Source organism: Triticum dicoccoides, chromosome 1B (assembly GCF_002162155.2).
Source record: "Triticum dicoccoides isolate Atlit2015 ecotype Zavitan chromosome 1B, WEW_v2.0, whole genome shotgun sequence".
Lineage (NCBI taxonomy): Eukaryota > Viridiplantae > Streptophyta > Magnoliopsida > Poales > Poaceae > Triticum > Triticum dicoccoides.
In genome coordinates, this window is record NC_041381.1 from 280,323,795 (window position 1) to 280,342,180 (window position 18,386).

Consider the following 18,386-nt stretch of genomic DNA (forward strand, 5'->3'; position numbering starts at 1 on the left):
ATCCTTTCAGGCCCACAGGTATGTGTGACGTGTGTATAAAGCCTGGTGTATCAAGTGTCACACTACTGGGATCTAGGTCGCATGGGGTGTAGGTAAGTAACTGTCCATGTGGTTGGCTCCTATCTAGAGTTGGTGGGGTTGCTACACGCTACTCTTTGCTAGATATGTGGTTGTGCCTAAGGAATTTAGAGTTCGTTGAAGATAGCACACATTCCATTCTAGACTTTGATGCTGCCTCTCCTCCCTTCCGCTCGGGAGAGCATTCGTTCGTCTACTAGCTGTGTCCCGGGCTTGTTGTCTACTAGCTGTGTCCCGGGCTGATCGTGTTCTGACCTTAGATTTGACAAATGCAGAAAAGGCACCCCTCTAGTAAAAAAAACAGCAGAGAGAAGCTTGTGTGTGAGTTATTAGCTTTAACATAATAACAAAAATGTTTGTATTACACAGTCATCCATGCCACTGATCATGAAATTCCCTAACCCCAAACCTACACAAATACCTGGAATTTACACCACACCACCATCACCACAGGTATGTGTGACGTGTGTATAAAGCCTGGTGTATCAAGTGTCACACTAGTGGGATCTAGGTTGCATGGGGTGTAGGTAAGTAACTGTCCATGTGGTTGGCTCCTATCTAGAGTTGGTGGCGTTGCTACATGCTACTCTTTGCTAGATATGTGGTTGTGCCTAAGGAATTTAGAGTTCGTTGAAGATAGCACACAATCCATTCTAGACTTTGATGCTGCCTCTCCTCTCTTCCGCTCGGGAGAGCATTCGTTCGTCTACTAGTTGTGTCCCGGGCTTGTTGGTCTACTATCTGTGTCCCGGGCTGATCGTGTTCTGACCTTAGATTTGACAAATGCAGAAAAGGAACCCTTCTAGTAAAAAAACAGCGGAGAGAAGCTTGCGTGTGAGTTATTAGGTTTAACATAATAACAAAAATGTTTGTATCACAGTCATCCATGCCACTGATCATGAAATTCACTAACCCCAAACCTACACAAATACCTGGAATTTATACCACACCACCATCACCACAGGTATGTGTGACGTGTGTATAAAGCCTGGTGTATCAAGTATCACACTAGTGGGATCTAGGTTGCATGGGGTGTGTCCATGTGGTTGGCTCCTATCTAGAGTTGGTGGCATTGCTACATGCTACCGTTTGCTAGATATGTGGTTGTGCGTAAGGAATTTAGAGTTCGTTGAAGGTAGCACACATTCCATTCTAGACTTTGACGCTGCCTCTCCTCTCTTCCGCTCGAGAGAGCATTCGTTCGTCTACTAGCTGTGTCTTTGGTCTACTAGCTGTGTCCCGGGCTGATCGTGTTCTGTCCTTAGATTTGATAAATGCAGAAAAAGCACCCCTATAGTAAAAAAAAACAGCGGAGAGAAGCTTGCGTGTGAGTTATTAGCTTTAACATAATAACAAAAATGTTTGTATCAGACAGTCATCCATGCCACTGATCATGAAATTCCCTAACCCCAAACCTACACACAAATACCTGGAATTTACACCACACCACCATCAATACAATTCCACAGCAATTAGACGCACAGTCTCAGCTTGTACGAATAAATACGAGTCCACAACAAACAAAAAATCGCTAACAAAATAAAAATGGCAAGCAGAGAAAAAAAAAGACCTTGAAAAATCTAGCCGTGGGTGTCAGTATCTATTATCAATATTTCTCTCAAAAGGATTTCCCTTCTATATAAAGTATAATATTACAAAGGGGCAGCTTAAATATCATGGAGTTGAAATGTAAAAAGGGTAATAATCAACACTACATGAGCCTCCCTTTTCCAAGGTTGTTTCCTAAGACTGATTGACTGCTTCCCCGGCGATATGATCGCGTCTGCCCCTCCTCAACTTCCACCTTCCACAATGGAAGTTAAACCTCCAACATGGACGCTGATGTGACCATCTGTATGCGACCTAGAGAAAGTCAGTTAGCTTGACCGTTGAATCAAGATAGAGCGCAATAGTGCCCATATGTCATAATTCACACTTTCACAGGCAAAGAAGTTTATGCTCCCAACAAGATCCAAAAGAACCAATCTGCCATAAGGAATGTACAACAATAATGATGCCTCGTGTCTACTTTCAGATAAATTACGGTGCACTGAAACAGTATTGTAACGTTTGTTTCACTTATGATCACAAAAATGCAAAGGCTTTGCACAAATGGCGACTTAACCACCAATGGAAGTACTAGAAAAAAAATGCAGCTGCCAGTCTTGTAAGCTCCATGCTGTTTGTGCTAAAAACAACAGTGCTACTGAAATGCAATTAGAGAGCTGTGATGTCCTTGTAGTTGATACATACCTAAGGCATCATCGTCTGATTCTAGGCTTGCAACGGAATTCTGCTAAGAGTGCTATGTGATCTGATGACCATTCAGGTGAAGGGAGAGCAGTGTCTTTTCTTAAGTTCTCCTCATCCAGAAGCTCCAATAAAGACTCCACTGACAATGAATCCGCTGAAATAAGAAAGGAAACATGGCAACTGACAATCATCAAACATATCACGGTACTAAATGCTTATTCCAGAATAATGGAGATATCAAAAATGCAAACATAGCATACAAATACAATGCATCAGGCACCTACCTGTGTAAAATATGTAATCAACAGTACCAGTGAAATCTCTTGTGCAATTTGTGAAAAGTGGTTCATTTGTTGCTGAGTCCATCCTCCTCCGCTGGTGCTCCAAATCATAACCGACACCTACCATCCTTGCAAATGAAGAATATGCACTAACCTATAAACAAGTAAAACCTTTGGTCAGAACAGTTGAAAAGGAGAAAAGATAAACAAGCCATGGTAGTTTTACTGTACCAGAGGAAGCTGATGTGTCAGCTTGCTCACAGGGCGTAAAATTCCAAGGGGGTCAATGGCCAGATCTGGATGCAATTGATCAACTTTGCCTATCGCAAGAAGCCCGTGTGGAGTACTGAAAGGCAAAAGGAAGCACAAAGGGATTAAGAGTTGGAGAAAACAAATAAGTATGAAAAATATTGCTCCGATGGGATCTTGATACGCACCTCCCAGGGATTGAATTGAAATCCCCACAGACCAACATTGGAATGTCCGCACTGTTAGCTATCTTTTCCAATCCTTTCAAAAGTGTTTGAACCTGCAAAACCATACTTGCTGTTAATCTGAATATTTCAGATGTTGCCGAGTGCTAGCCTACAAAGAATGTGATGATACAGACCTCCCATAGCTTGACATCTTTGAGATCTTGGTGGACATTTACATGTGTATTGGCCTGCAAAATGGAAACATTTGAAAAGAGTAAAAAATTGAGACACCCATAACATCAAAAGGCTTTCAAGCCTGGACCACTACGAATAATCACAGAGGTCAAGGACTAACATCATAAACTCAGCGCTATAAGGGAGAACTTGCAGTAAGATGCGCCTTTTACCAAGCACCCATCATTGACATACAGATGTTTCCATGCATCTCAACTTAGAGCATCTCCACTCATTCTGCCCCCCAGCGCACTGGCCGGCGCTTTTCTGGCCCTTCGGCCAGTGCTTTTTTGGCCCTGGGGGCGATCTAGTTCCCAGCCACGCCCCCAGGTTTCGGCCCCAAGACGAGTAAAATTCAAACTTGACATTTCCCGCTACCCAAAAAAACGCCACAAGTTCGGCGATCAACGGCTGCCACATAGTTCGACGATCACCATGCCACAGTTCGGCGATCAATCATACTCGAAAGTTCGGCGTTCAAAAGGAAGGACGCGTAGGCAATGCATCAAATGGCGGCGTTGTCCTTCGGCGTCGGACTGGCGGGAGTCGGCGTGCGCGGGTTGGTCGGCGTCGGCATGGCTTCTGTGCTGGGCGTCGTGGAGGCATCATCGCTCGGGCTTGGCAAGCGGCGTTGGAGTCACCGTGGGAGTTGGCGCGGTCGTCGACGACATCTGGTTCAAGATGAGGCCGCGCTCCGCCAGGTACCACGCCTTGACCTGCTCGTCCATCGTCGACATGTCCGCCCCCATTAGGAATGCCAGGTCGGTATTCCTCTTCTTCGCGGCGACGTTGGTCAGGAGTAGGTCGAGCTTGACGGCGCTGTTCGTCATCAAGGCCGACCACCGCGCCTCGGATTTCTCTTCCCTTTGGGCGGCGTGGTTCTTGGCGCCGGCGATGCACTGCTCGATGGACGAGTGCAGCCGCTCGGTAGCCGGTGCGGCGTCCTTCGCCGTCTTGGCTCGTTTGTTGCCGTCAGGGCGCCCATCTGCCGCCCCCCGGCGTGGATGCGTCTGGTTTGTACGTCTCCTTGGCCTTGGCGAGGGTGCGCCGGACATCCGCCCACTTCTCGCACTTCTCGATCCAGGAGAACACGTGGAGGTCAGGTTGGTGATGAAAGCCTCCCGGCGTTGAACCTCCGCCTTCCAGTCGGCGCTCGACATGCCCGGTGGTTTTGCCGGCGGCGCCCTCGGTTTCCTCTGCTTCGGCTGGGTGGCATCAGCAAAGGCAGCGGCGCGAGGGGCCGTATACTTCTTCGGCGGCATGGCGGGATGGCGGCCGGATGGCGGGAAGAGGGAGGAGAATGGCGGGAGAAGAGGGGCAGAAGGGGGGAAATGGAGAGAAATGGTGGGGAAAAGCGGGGGATCAGCGGGAAAAGGGTTGTCTCTCGCCGACAGAGCGGACCCACGCGCCCTTTTGCTTCGGCCGGCGGCCCCAGGCCACCCCCGGGGGCTTGGGTTCGGCTCGGGTTCGCCGGCTGTTATTTCGGCCCAAACCGGCGATAAGCAAAGAGCCCTGTGGGGCAGGGGAGGGGGGGGACACTTATTTTGGGACGGAGGGAGTAGTATATATACTACTTTATCCTTACATATATAAAACTTCTAATTCCTAAATGTGGTGACTAAACACGAAAAATAATGCCACGTGCTATTTTGCATTATACTGCTAGCAGTTCAACAGCTAAATATCTATATCTATACCAATATATAAAGACCCAAAGGGGCAGATCCAATTAGTCTCGGACGTCAAACCATGTCAATCCAATGACCTAGATTGCTCCAATGGTGAGCACTCAACATGTCTAGCGTGCAATTAATATCATACTCATATTTCTTTACAGAGTACCAAATATCATCACATAGTTAACGGGTAACTGATATCCTACCTAATATAAACGTGCAATTAATTTCCTCCCTAATATCAACGTGTATCGCACGTACACATTTATAGGAAAAGGTCCACTTTTGATCCGTTAACTATTGTCTTGGTTTAACACTTTAACATACAACCTGAACTTCAAAACTGTCTATTTTACACATCAACTATCTAAATGTTCAAATTCCGTCCTAAAGCAGTATTTGTGGGCGGTTTTGTGTGGCCTGGGATAAATGTCAACACGTTTTGCCACCTAATTCTCTACTGGGCACTTCCTTGGCCACTCTATGGCCTCCGCTATAGCTTCCGCTGCTCACAACTCTTTCATCACACCTCTTCTGTTTCAGGGACAGTGCTTTGACATGTGGGGAGCAGGCGAAGAGAGGATGGCCAAGGAGGAAAAAGTGTTAAGTGTTACGAGCTAGGAAGGAGGAAAGGGAACAGAGAGCGCAGACAAGGATAGGGTAGAGAGAAAAGGGCGCTTCCCAAATAATGACTCTGACATGTGGGGCTACTGCTAAGTAAAGAATGAAGTGCCAAAGTTGATGATAAAGCGGCCTCCTCACCAGGCCCGTTGACAAGGGTGGCCAAAATTGGCCGATCGCACAGGGCCCCCAAATTTTTGGGGCCCCCCAGTCCAGCAGGCAATAGGTATAGGTCAGGCCCAGCACACGGTCCACTTCAAGGCCTGGGATCATGTGCTGTTTATTTCTCAGTGCTGAAAGAAAGACCCAACACACGATACTCCTGATTGGCCCATCAATTCAATCAGTCTGGATCGATTAGCGACCGATCAACCTACGCATATGCACGCACAAAATCAGCGCGCTAGTTTCCTGAATCACAACTGACTAGATCCATTAGCGATCTTATATTGCAGGGATTTGCTCGGCATCGGTGATTCGCGATTTGAGGACTCGGGCAGGGATGCAGGAGACTGCACGACAGCGGCAGGTGCAGGCAGCCATGCCCCACGGCACTCACTGACTTGTACAGTTGCACGGTAGCGCTGTCCGACGCTGAGCGGAACGGAATTAGCCAGCTCAAGCCCTTTCGTGCTTTTTCACATAATATGAAGCCTTACTAATGTAGGCTACTTCATTGTTGAATATATTTTTTAATAAGTATTAGAGCACTTTTTCCATCAGTTCATCTTATATTGTTTATGTTAATTTGGTTATTTCCATCTTTTGTGTACATGTGCAGTATTTTTCATCTTCTGCTTTGCAGTCAAATTGTTTGGGTTAGATAGTCAAGCTATCATGCATCCAAGATTTGTGAAGTAGTTGCTTCAAAATGAGGTTAGTTTATTAGTTTAGCACAAACTTTACTCTTTTAGCATTACTATTTGATATATTTATAATTATTGTAGTAAATAACATATATTTGAACTTATATAATTAAGTGAGACTAAATCTACTTTAGTTCTTCAGTTATATGATTTTTCTCAAAAATTTAGGGCTCTGTTTTACTTTTTGCTCCAAGCCCCCAAATATCTGGAGACAGCCCTGCTCTTCTCCAAACACCACTCGAGAACCCAGCTCCCAAACAGTCCTGAGAGTCTAGGGTGTAAATTGAACGGTAATGAAGTTGATAGACCAAAAGTAGACCTTTACCAATCATGCATATAAAAATGCCATATCTAGTAAGTGCATAGCTACTTTATACACATCTGAAGAAAGAAAGGTGATTGACGTACCACACAAAGGAGCTGTCTTTTACCAGGGTTTTCAGTTCCTTGGTTGCCAAATTTGGCTTCTAAGACCGCAATCAGTGCAATGTTATCCTTCAAACAGAATGTGTGATAATAAAAAGTCTGTACAGAATCCAATAGCATATAATCTCTTCTAAAATTAATCTTACTTTAATCAATCGATTTAAAGCCACCCTCTTTTGTGCAGGTGGAATAATCGCATCTGTTAAAGACTGTGCAGCCTTATTGAACTCGACCTACACACAAGCAAGTACAAGAAGTATCAGATAGCTGCAAATCAGCAGGTAGCTGCAACGTACAGTGGAGGTACCTCATATTTCTTTACGTGTGAAAATCTGTCTCTACGGAAGAAAGTAGCACAGCCGTCAATGGCATGAGGAACTCCAGCATACACCTGTGACAACAATGAAGTAGAATCAAATAAGACAACGAAAGGTATCTAACCAATTTGTGACGATAAATTGCAACTCAAAGGTACCTCTGTTGTCCTTTTCTTGTAAAGCGCCTGATATCCATGTTTATCAAACTCAGGTGCAAAAAAATCCTCGAAGTGGTTCAATTGTACCTGAAATCAGTAGCATTTTGCTTAATTGTCACCTTTTATAATCTTAGGGCACTTCTCATTTTTAGCATTTTTAATATGCAAATTAGTTCAAATAAAGAAATCAATCATGCAAAGAAGAGAAAATAATCATAAGCACCTTCAAGAAAGAAGAAAATGTTCATAATGATCATGCCGAGATATTTTTGAAAGCTTAAACAACAGGCAAACTATAATAAATTCAAATCCAACGTCCCTATAAACAATGAAAACAAGTCACGACCCAAATGAAAAATGAAACAGGCTAACAAGAGTATATAAGAGACATTGTAGGTTGTCGAACAGAGTCGTCACGTGTAAGTGCACCGGGATGCAATATTTTTATTATGCAAACAATTGAGACTTTCTCAGTTCATTAAATCAAATATATGATGCAACTAAAGAAGAAACATAGGTCACACAAAAATTAAATTGACAACAAAGGTTATCACATCATACCTCCTGAAGACATATGATGTCAGCATGATAACCAATAATTTCACGCATCAAATTTTGTCTCCGATAAGTCCATGAAAGAGCCCATGTTGGGCAGTAGCTATATGCATCGCTTGTAGCATATGCATCTGCAAGAATATTATAAGACAGCACTGTGAATGTTCCGAAAGAAGAACTCTGGCTGTCCATATCCAAGTGACCCAAAACATCTCCATTCACTTGGATAAGGCGGCGTGGAGTAGGGGTTGGTGCTGGAATCACACGTGACGTCATAATTGAAGTTGGAGGTCCTCCTGGTACTTTCTTTTCTGTATCCACCGCTGCACATTCAAATCTCAGAACATGGCCAATATCATCTGCAGTCGGTGTATATGTCTGTGAGCGTCCCACTTCGAACCAAGTTTCACCCGAGCTTTTGTCAGAGCCCGAGGGATACAAAGGAACAGGTCCATTATTAACACCAGGGCTCTGTCCAAGATTTGACATTGAGCCAGACCCAGAACTGAGAATCCCTGAACTACCACTGCCAAATCTACCAAATAGCTCCTCCTCTTCAGCTCCATTTTCATTTAAAGCACTACTAGCTCGCTCATGCAAAACCTTGTGGTGCTGCCACGCATCAGAGAAGCACTTAGCAGAACAATGGTAGCTCTTAGCAGCAGGTATTTTTGACTTGAGACAACCTAGACACTGGATTGTCGCTTGCTCCATTGGATGTACACTGCAGATAGCAACTTTCCGATCGCTTTGTATGCGGTACCTTCAAGAGAAGAGTCAAATCAGTATAACTATGTGTTGTAAGATACACAAAAGCTGTAAGATACCATGAAGAGAGAACAAGACTGGAAAAGTAAAGACACGAAAGAACACCTAAAGAGCTCATTTAAGTTGTATCAGCTCGTGGTAACTTGCTAACAGCACCTTGGATGTCAGTTTGTTAGGGCACTTTGGGAAAATACATTTTCTTCTCTATTCCTATAAAAGACTCGGTGATGATGGTGTGTCTGCCATCCGTCATTTCTGACCATTAGATCTGCATCTTACGGTTCTGATGTAAGTTGTGGCCTTTTTGCAACAATATCCCACTTCTCTGCTCCAATTTCTCTACTACTCCTATAAAAGACTCAGTTGGTGATGATGGTATGTCTGCCATCCGTCATTTCTGACCACTAGATCTGCATCTAACGACTGTGATGTAAGTTGTGCCTTTTTGCAACAATATCCCACTTCTCTGCTCCAATTTACAGAAAACCCCTTAGTATCTTGAAACCAACCACATTCCTCCCTTACCTCATCAAAACAGCCCAAGAAATATATTTTGAGTGAAACATAATATATTTTTAGTGAAATATGTATATCAAAACTAGACTGTTTTCTTTCAAATTTGTGAATATGTATTATTCTATTTTGGATCCGTTGCAACGCATGGGCACATTGCTAGTTTTTTATAAATAATGAGGCAAGATGAAGAAAATTGGCAATACATCAGGGGGAAATTTCAAGTTTTCTTGTGCATGTGTTTTTTCTATAAAGGGCACGTTTATTAACTCAAAATGTAGCATAAAGCGGATACAAAGCATGATGAGCAACTTCTCAAAAAAGATCATAAATGTACACTGTTGTAACATGGACAACAGCAAAAAAAGATCATTCAACAATATGATCAAATAAACCCTGCGTAAAAAACAAAACAGATAAATTGATTTCTTTTATAATACAACTATAACCACTTGTAATTTGCGCACAGGACAGATTTTTTATCATATTTTTGCACGATTTTTTGATGATGCACAATTGTATATATTACATGTGGTTCTGTCAAACTAGCCACTGAAAAGCAAACAAAATGAAAGCATACAAAAAAAGATTTGGTGGGCAATACTAATATTTTACTCCCTCCGTCCCAAATTACTTGTCGCAAAAATGGATGCATCTAGACATATTTTTAGTTCTAGATACATCCGTTTCTGCGACAATTTTTGCACAATTTTTTTATGGTGCACAATTGTACATATTACATGTGGTTCTGTCAAACTAGCGACTGAAAAGCAAACAAAATGAAAGCATACAAAAAAAGATTTGGTGGGCAATACTAATATTTTACTCCCTCCGTCCCGAATTACTTGTCGCAAAAATGGATGCATCTAGACATATTTTTAGTTCTAGATACATCCATTTCTGCGACAAGTAATTCGAGGCGGAGGGAGTATTTGGTTAAAAAGGAAGATTTGGTTTGTGTTGTAGCAAAATAATATTTTATTTATCTTAAAACACTTATAACATATATCTTAGCAGTGTAACATAGTGACTAGTGAGTTTATTGTAAGTAAATTTTAAGAACTGACATAATGTGTCAGTGTTCTAAAAAATTGTCTATAGGCAGTGTACGAGGAAGCGGCTAATAAAAAGCAAACCAATGAAACTACTTGTGTTAACGGACTAGCTCCGCTATCTTCATAAGTCTGCAATACTAAATTCTCAACATACAGCATCCAATTGATGCAATTTAGCATTGTTTATAAGGCGACCTAAGGCGAGCACCATCCGCCCTGATGCCTAAGCGCCTAAGGTGGACGCCTAAACGCCTAAAGCGGGCACACTTGCAAGGCACTGGGCGCCTTGCTGCCTAAGCGTCGGCTAAGCGTCAAAGGTGGGACGCCTTATAAACAATGCAATTTAGACCTACTTGACATGACAAACAATGGACATGATGAAATGAATTAACCATCCAAGCAAGAGTGTAATGAGTAATGCACAGCAATATTATATACATTCAATAACAGGTAATCGTCCGGACACCCAGCTGGCAGTGATTGTATTGCCAATTGTATATGTGGCATACGCACAGCTTGTAAGCAACAGGTAGGGCACCGCATCCTCGTACACTGCCTATAGATCATTTTTTAGAACACTCAAGCATTATGTCAGTTCTTTAAATTTACTTACAATACATTCGCTATGATACACTGCTAAGATATATGTTATAAGTGTTTTTACATAAATAAAACATTAACTAGGACAGTGCCTACGCGTTGCAACAGGATATAAATATTCTACTACATTAGCTTGTGATTTACCTGCCCATATTAATGTGATGGTGTAAATAAATATTCATCAAATCCTGCCATGATTTACCTTATAGTTTGATGAGAAGTTTGGTAAGTAAACTGAAGTGGAATTGGTTCATAAGGTAAGTAAATTGAGATGATTGATTGTCATATGGGGAGGGTTGGACGGAGGGGTGGTTGGAAGAGAAGTGATGAAAGATGGAACCTTACATTCTTCTTAAGTAGTAGGGGTAGAGATTTGTTACAACAAAGGGTGTGGGAGTAACAAGGCCAGTAAGAGATCAAACAAAAGAGAAGGACACGTGTAGTCAACAAAACAAAAATAATGGAATGTGTGTTCAATCTCTCACTAACCGTAAGCAAGTAAAGTAACTTGCAGCTGAACCTAATATGCTACCAATTTTAATATGCAGTACTTCAAAAGAAGTACATATAATAATCCTTTTTGAGCTCCAGAGGCGTCAAAATTCAGTGCACAATCAAGCAGCCTCTTTGTTCAACAAGTGCTGTTCAGCTCAAGGATTGTATCACAGTCTAAGAATCATGTGACCCCAAGTGGACAAACTGATAGCACTTGTGGAATAGCTATCTCTACAAAATTATTTATATGATCCAGTGCAATCCCAAAATTTTACAATGCTCCCATTCCACCCAAGATGGATAGGACCATTATTGCCCAATGATTGATAGCATTCTACAAGTCAAGCAGGCTTCATCTCCATTACGACTCTTACGATCCTATCTAACTGTCCAGAGCTGTAAGCACAACCAAAATCAGACCGCATATTGACTTGCTCGATGAATTACTCAGGTATTCTTATAACCATTCTGCGTTATCCCATGTGGTGGCTTAATATATCATAGACTCAATAGTTTTATCTGTAAGTGAGTCAAGATACAACTTCTGAGTCCTGAAAACTGTACTACGTCTCCAACTCAACAATCAAGTTATGTCTCAAAGGCAACCATTGGCATTTAATATTCTCTGTGTCTCCATTCACTTACAAAAAACACAAAATTGGCTTGTTAGAGCAACCGATGCTCCGAATTGTCCAGAGCTCTAAGTGCAACCAAAGTCAGACAGCATATTGACTTGCTCGATGAATTACTCAGTTATTCTTATAACCATTCTGGGTTATCCCATGTGGTGGCTTAACATATCATAGACTCAATAGTTTTATCTGTAAGTGAATCAAGATACAACTTCTGAGTCCTGAAAACTGTTCTACGTCTCAAACTCAACAATCTAGTTACGTCTCAAAGGCAACCATTGGCATTTAATATTCTCTGTTTCCATTCATTTACAAAAACACGAAATTGGCTTGTTAGAGCAATCAATGCTCCGAATTGACACGGTTGTGCTTCATATATTCAGGAACTAAGAACAGAACTTTCCTGAGTTTAGCAAGTAGTTAAGCATATAGCAATCTGATCAATACTGAAAGACCCTTCTTTTAACAGAATTAACTAGTACTAACGCACAAGCGGAACTAATCATTCCACAATGCATATCCTATTGAACCAAAAGTCAGAGTCACGAGCTGCTCGCTCACCATCTGTATCGCATGAAGTGACCATCAACAGCCGCTGTCTCAGGTACGTCTTCGGTGGAGATGGCCCCATTGGGCAGACGCAGCAGCACATAAGGGGTGATCTCACACCCCACAATCGGGATCTCCGACGGCAGGTGCACCCGTACCACGCTCAGCATCCTCCACCCCTGCTCCTCCTCTGCTGCGCTCTTCTCCACAGCCCCAGCACTAGCACCAGCACCAGCACCAGCACCAGCTCCAGCTCCTCACAGGGGCGGGCTTAACACGGGGCATGGGGGTTCAGTTGAACCCCCAATTTTTTTCTGAAAATAAACTGTTATTAGTAGTATAATTCGGGATCTCGAAAATTGTAGTCCTGGTTCCGCGAAATGGAGACCAAAATACATGGGTGGGCGGATGCGCCCGCCGCGCCTTCATAGTCCACCCTACCGATGGGATGGAACGGGGTTAACTGAGACAAATCTCGCATAAAGGGATCTGGCTGGATTCGATTGCTCGCGTCCAAGAGGAGTCCGGAGAAGAAGAAAAAACAAAGAGCAGTCCCAGCAAAGCTAGGGCTTCCTTACCAACAAAATGAATCGCGTCGAGCCACGCCACACCAGCAGCTGCAGAAGGGATCGGAGGAGGAAGATCAGGAGAGAACCGCGCGAGCTCCTCCGCTTCGAGATGGCAGGCGCGCTTCGGTAGGAGGGGGAGGGAAGGGGTTTCGGCGGCGAGGGACTCCGGGATGGTGCGGTGGATTTGGGAGCAGAAGCATACACATTTTTTTTAGGACATGCTTCATCACTCCTTCTCTCCTTGGGCCGAGCCCATTCTCCATTCTCGCTTCTCATTTTCTTTCATGCAGCCACATGTTCCGCCCTAATGGCCCATCGTCACTGCCTTGTTTTTCTTTTCACGGGATTGTGACTGCCTTGCTTTTTTTTCTCTTTGACTATAAATTGCCGTTGTTGCAACGGGAGTATAAACATTCTAGTAGATTAGCTCATGATTGCACGTCTATTATTACATTGATGCACTAAAATCTTAGAAAAAAATTCTATGCAATTGCCAGGATTTATTCATCATCTTTAGCTAAGCACTTATTTGGCAAGAATTTACGACTTATCAAAAAAAAATAGTATTTCTACTACTTGAAAGAGAGATGGAGGAAAATGTCGTCCTATTATAAAGCACTTATTTGGTAAGAATTTACTAACTTACCAAAGAATATATATTGATTGATTGATATATTGATGGGGGCGAAGGTGTTCCGTCTTTCGATGAGATGGTAACTATCATTTTTGGTGGAAGCCGATTTTGAGGATCCGACTACGAACGTGTGAAGATGTCGCGCCTTAGCAATTGCTAAACCAACTCCGAAAGGTTATTGACCACGCCGGAGCACAATCAACCTGACCATGAGGGTCTGTTTACTGCAGTCAAACGAAAAATAAGTAAGAAACTCATATTACAATCTGGATATTGCGAATTTAAGAGGGAATCTTTATTGATTAAGGTGGGGTTCTAAAACGTCTTGGCCTGGTCGTTAGACATAAACAATGTACGCGCCTTTCACTATGGCGAACTTTAATCTAAACAAAACAAAGTCTAAAATGACGCCCCAAGGGTTGTATTTATAGGGGAGACAAAGGGGATTTTCGTCCACCCTTAACAAGATGGGACTAAAATTTGTCCCAAGTCGTTTTCCCTATTACTACAGACTTTAAAAACAACCTATTAAATGTATTTTAAAATTACATGGGCCTGGCCCAAAAATTAGGTGGTGCGGCACCTATATTAAGTTATGAACGAAATTTATGAAAGGTTATCTTGTATATTTCATCCATGTCTTGATATGCCATCATGGTGGCTTCAAAGTGCTGAAAACTCCACCATAAACTCCGTTCTTGTTCTCCTTATGCGCGCATCATCTTCATTCTTAATCATGCTTCAATGTTTATCCTTGATAGATGCTAAGGTGCCCCATCTTTCGATGAGATGGTGGCTATCGTTTTTAGTGGAGTAGACTTTGATGATCCGACTATGAATGTGTGAGGACGTCGCGCCTTAGCAATCACTAAACCAACTCCAAGAGGTTATTGACCACGCCGGAGCACGATTAACCTGACCACGAAGGTCTATTTCCGGCACACAAACAAACAACAAGCAAGAAATTGAAATTGTAATCTAAATATTGCGAATATAAGAGGAAAGCTTTATTATTGAAAGTGGGGTTCTATGACGTCTTGGTCTTGTCGTTGAACACAAACAAAGGACGCAAGTTGCAGCTATGGAGAACTCTAATCTAAACAAACCCAAGTCTAAACGGTGCCTTAAGGGTTGTATTTGTATGGAGAGAGAGGGGATTTCGTCCACCCTTGGCAAGGTGGGACTAAAACACCTCATGAGTCGTTTCCCCTATAATACGGGCTCTAAAACTAGTCTATGAAGTAGTATTTCGAAATTACATGGGCCTGGCCCAAAACTAAGGTGATGCGGCACCTAATATAAGCTATGAACGAAATTTATGATAGGGAATCTTGTATATTTCTTCCATGTACTTGTATGTCATCATGGAGGCTTCAAAGTGCTGAAAACTCCATCAGAAATGTTGTTCTGATTCCCTTCGTGTGCGCCTTCATCTCCATGCTTGATACTGCTCCAGTGTTCATCCCTCTTATCCATGTTAGTCCCTTCATTAGTAATCAACACAAACGTATCTATTTTAGGTAGCATCATATTCTCATGAATATTAGAATTATTCCCAAGAAACAAAAGTACCTGATAATTTAACTAGCGTGCGCGAGCTCTAATAATTGGTCTAGTATGTGTAGTGACAGGGGCTATGGGTGTAACTATGGTATTGATGTCCTCATCATCCTCCCCTTCTTGAAATGAAGTCGTCCTCGGCGGAAGCTTATCTTGCTCACCCAAATATGGCTTCAAATCTACAATGTAAAAAGTGGGACTAACCCCAAAATCTACAAGCAGCTCAAGTTTATATGCATTATCATTTTTTTCTCTAACACCTTAAAAGGATCATCAGCATGTGGCATTAACTTTGACTTGCGCAAATCAGGAAACCCATCCTTGCGCAAATGTAACCAAACAAGTTCTCTAGGTGCAAAGACAACATGTTTTCTATCCTTATCTCTAGCAAGTTTGTACTTAGCATTCATACGCTCAATGTTTTCCTTAGTTAACTCATGCATTTTGAAGATCAATTCATCATGTCGTTTAGCATCAAAATTAACCTTCTCTAAAGATGGAAGAGGCAACAAATTAACGGGTGCACAAGGTAGAAAACCATACACAATTTCAAAAGGGCACATCTTAGTAGTAGAATGCAGGAAACAATTATAAGAAAATTCAATATGAGGCAAGAATTATTTCCACATTTTAAGGTTATTCTTCAAAATAGCCCTAAGAATAGTAGACAAAGTTTTATTGACTACTTCAGTTTGTCCATCAGTTTGGGGGTGACATGTAGTAGTGAAAAACAATTTTCTCCCCAACTTAGCCTATAAATATCTCCAAAAGTGGCTAAGAAATTTAGTATCACGATATGAAACAATAGTATTTGTCACACCATGCAAGTGAATAATTTCATGAAAAAACAAATGAGCAACATTAGTAGCATCATCACTTTTATGACATGGTATAAAGTCTGCCATTTTCAAAAGTCTATCCACGACAACAAATATGATATCCCTCCCCTTCTTTGTCCGAGATAAACCTAAAACAAAGTCCATAGATATATCCTCCCAAGCAACACTAGGTACAGGCAAAGGCAAATATAACCCATAAGGATTGAGTCGTGACTTAGCTTTTTGACATGTATTGCAGCGAGCAACAAAATGCTCAACATCCCGTCTCATCTTTGGCCAAAAGAGATGTGTAGCAAGTACGTCATGCGTCTTCTTCACATAAAAGTGTCCCACTAATCCTCCTCCATGTGCCTCCTACAACGATAAAAGATGAACGGAGCTAGCTGTAATGCATAGCTTGTTACCATGGAACACAAATCCATCATTAACGACGAACTTGTTCCATGTTCTCTCTTCTTTACAATTCTGAATTACATTTTTAAATTTAGCATCATGCACAAATTGATCTTTAATGTTCTCCAAACCAAATATTTAAAAATTAATTTGTGAAAGCATAGTATAGCAACGAGATAATGCATTAGCAGTAACCACTCCAAGAAAAAGACACATCTGTGACATTTTGGGCCGAACGAATTTTTTTCTGTCATACTTATGACACTTCTATGACGATAATTATGACAAAACCCGGTATCATCATAGATGTGGTGGGCTCCTGCTTCTATGACAAAAAATCATGACGGAAAATGGGCTTTTCATCCTGGGCGGGCCTGAGACGCACCTGCATGACATTCTTTGGGCTATCCATGACGGAAAAAATCGTGGTAGAAGCGAGGGCGAGGAAAATTTTGGGGAGTTCCCGATTACGGTGGGTGGTCGGGGCCGATCAATGCATGGAGGTTTGCGCGTTTCTCTCATACACGTAAGCGCATGTGTGTGAGGCCTTGCGATCTAACTGAACCCGAGCAGGCATTGGGCTCTAACTGAACTCGAGCGATTGCACTAGCTACGTTACTGAACCCCGATCGATCCCTTGCTGTTAACTGAACCCGAGTGTTTCCCTTGCTACTGCTGCTAACTGAAGCCGACCGAACCTGCTGCCTTTTGATGAATAGTAAATGTGGGGGTTGGTTGAACGAGTCGAGACATACGTGGTTGGGGTTGGATGAACAGTTCCCGGTGGGGGTTGGATGAACAAGTTCCCTTGGTAGTAGAGGTCGTTGCCGCTGGATGAACAGGCCCCCGATCAAGGAGGTGGGAGTGGATGAACAGTAGCCGGTGGAGGGAGCCCGTGGAGGGCTGGTTGAATAGGACCCCGTGGAGGGGCTGGTTGAACAGGACCCCGTGGAGGCTGATTGAACAGTAGCTGGTGGAGGCTGGATGAACAGGACCCCGTGGATGGCTGGATGAACAGTAGCCGGTGGAGGCTGGAGGAAGTCGACGTTGGATGAACAGTAGCAGGTGGAGGCTGGAGGAAGTCGACGATGGATGAACAATAGCTCGTGGAGTCTCATTTGCGGTACGCCACACCCCTCCTGATCAACAGGACCCCCGTTTCGACCATTGGAGGTCGAAGAGAAGTCTATTTCCTCTGTTTTACGGTACGCCACACCCCTCCCAATTAACAGGAGGACCCTGTTTCGACCGTAGGAGCTCGAACAGAAGTCTGTTCCCACAATTTTGCAGCACACCAGACCCTTCCCGATGAACAGGACACCGTTTCGACCGTACGCGATCGAACAAAAAGCCCATTTCCTCCGTTCTGCAGTATGCCGGGCCTCGTTTCGGTTATTCCGTCCAAGCTGGTTGGCTCCTGATGAACACGATGCATTCCGACCCAGTGGCTTCGCTCCCGATGAACAGGACACATTCCGCCCTAGTCACTTGTGATGCGGAGCATCCCATGTTCATCCCCATGTATACTCCGACTACTCTCCGAGCCCCAAGAGGACATATGGCGAGATCTCGACCATACGCCATTGGACACAAGGTGAACTCGCTCCTCTCTAAACCTTCACTTTCCACTCGCGAGATATGGATGCTACCTCAAGCGTGAATCTTGTGCATACTCAGGTACACCCGAGAAGACCATGGAGAGCCTAAGGACCAAGGCCAAGTGTGCGCGGGAGTGAAGGAAGAAGAGCCAACTGCTACAACGGTCGGACATCCAGCCCCAGCCCGGACATCCGGCCTGACCCCCGGAAATCCGGCCTCCATCACGGAATGCATCTGGAAGCGACCCCGACAGCCCGGACATCCGGCTCTTCCCGACGCCCCGGACATCCGGGCCTCCC

General features: G+C 43.3%; 1 protein-coding gene across 2 annotated transcripts; it reads right to left on the minus strand.

The window, feature by feature from the left end:
- Window positions 1-1,624: 1,624 nt before the first annotated feature.
- Window positions 1,625-13,260, minus strand: LOC119331266 (carbon catabolite repressor protein 4 homolog 1-like). Of its 2 annotated transcripts, none has more exons than XM_037604446.1 (13): window positions 13,072-13,260; window positions 12,506-12,807; window positions 7,888-8,644; window positions 7,327-7,413; window positions 7,159-7,242; window positions 6,998-7,084; window positions 6,834-6,920; window positions 3,223-3,276; window positions 3,050-3,141; window positions 2,844-2,958; window positions 2,616-2,766; window positions 2,332-2,485; window positions 1,625-1,930 (listed from the first exon to the last, which is right to left on the minus strand). In XM_037604446.1, the coding sequence occupies exons 2-12, from the start codon at window positions 12,661-12,663 to the stop codon at window positions 2,340-2,342; spliced, it is 1,818 nt and encodes a 605-aa protein (XP_037460343.1). In that variant the 5' UTR covers window positions 12,664-12,807; window positions 13,072-13,260; the 3' UTR covers window positions 1,625-1,930; window positions 2,332-2,339. The 2 variants fall into 2 exon arrangements, with proteins under 2 accessions (XP_037460343.1, XP_037460337.1); XM_037604440.1 differs by having other exon boundaries at window positions 1,625-1,941.
- Between the last annotated feature and the right edge of the window lie 5,126 nt (window positions 13,261-18,386).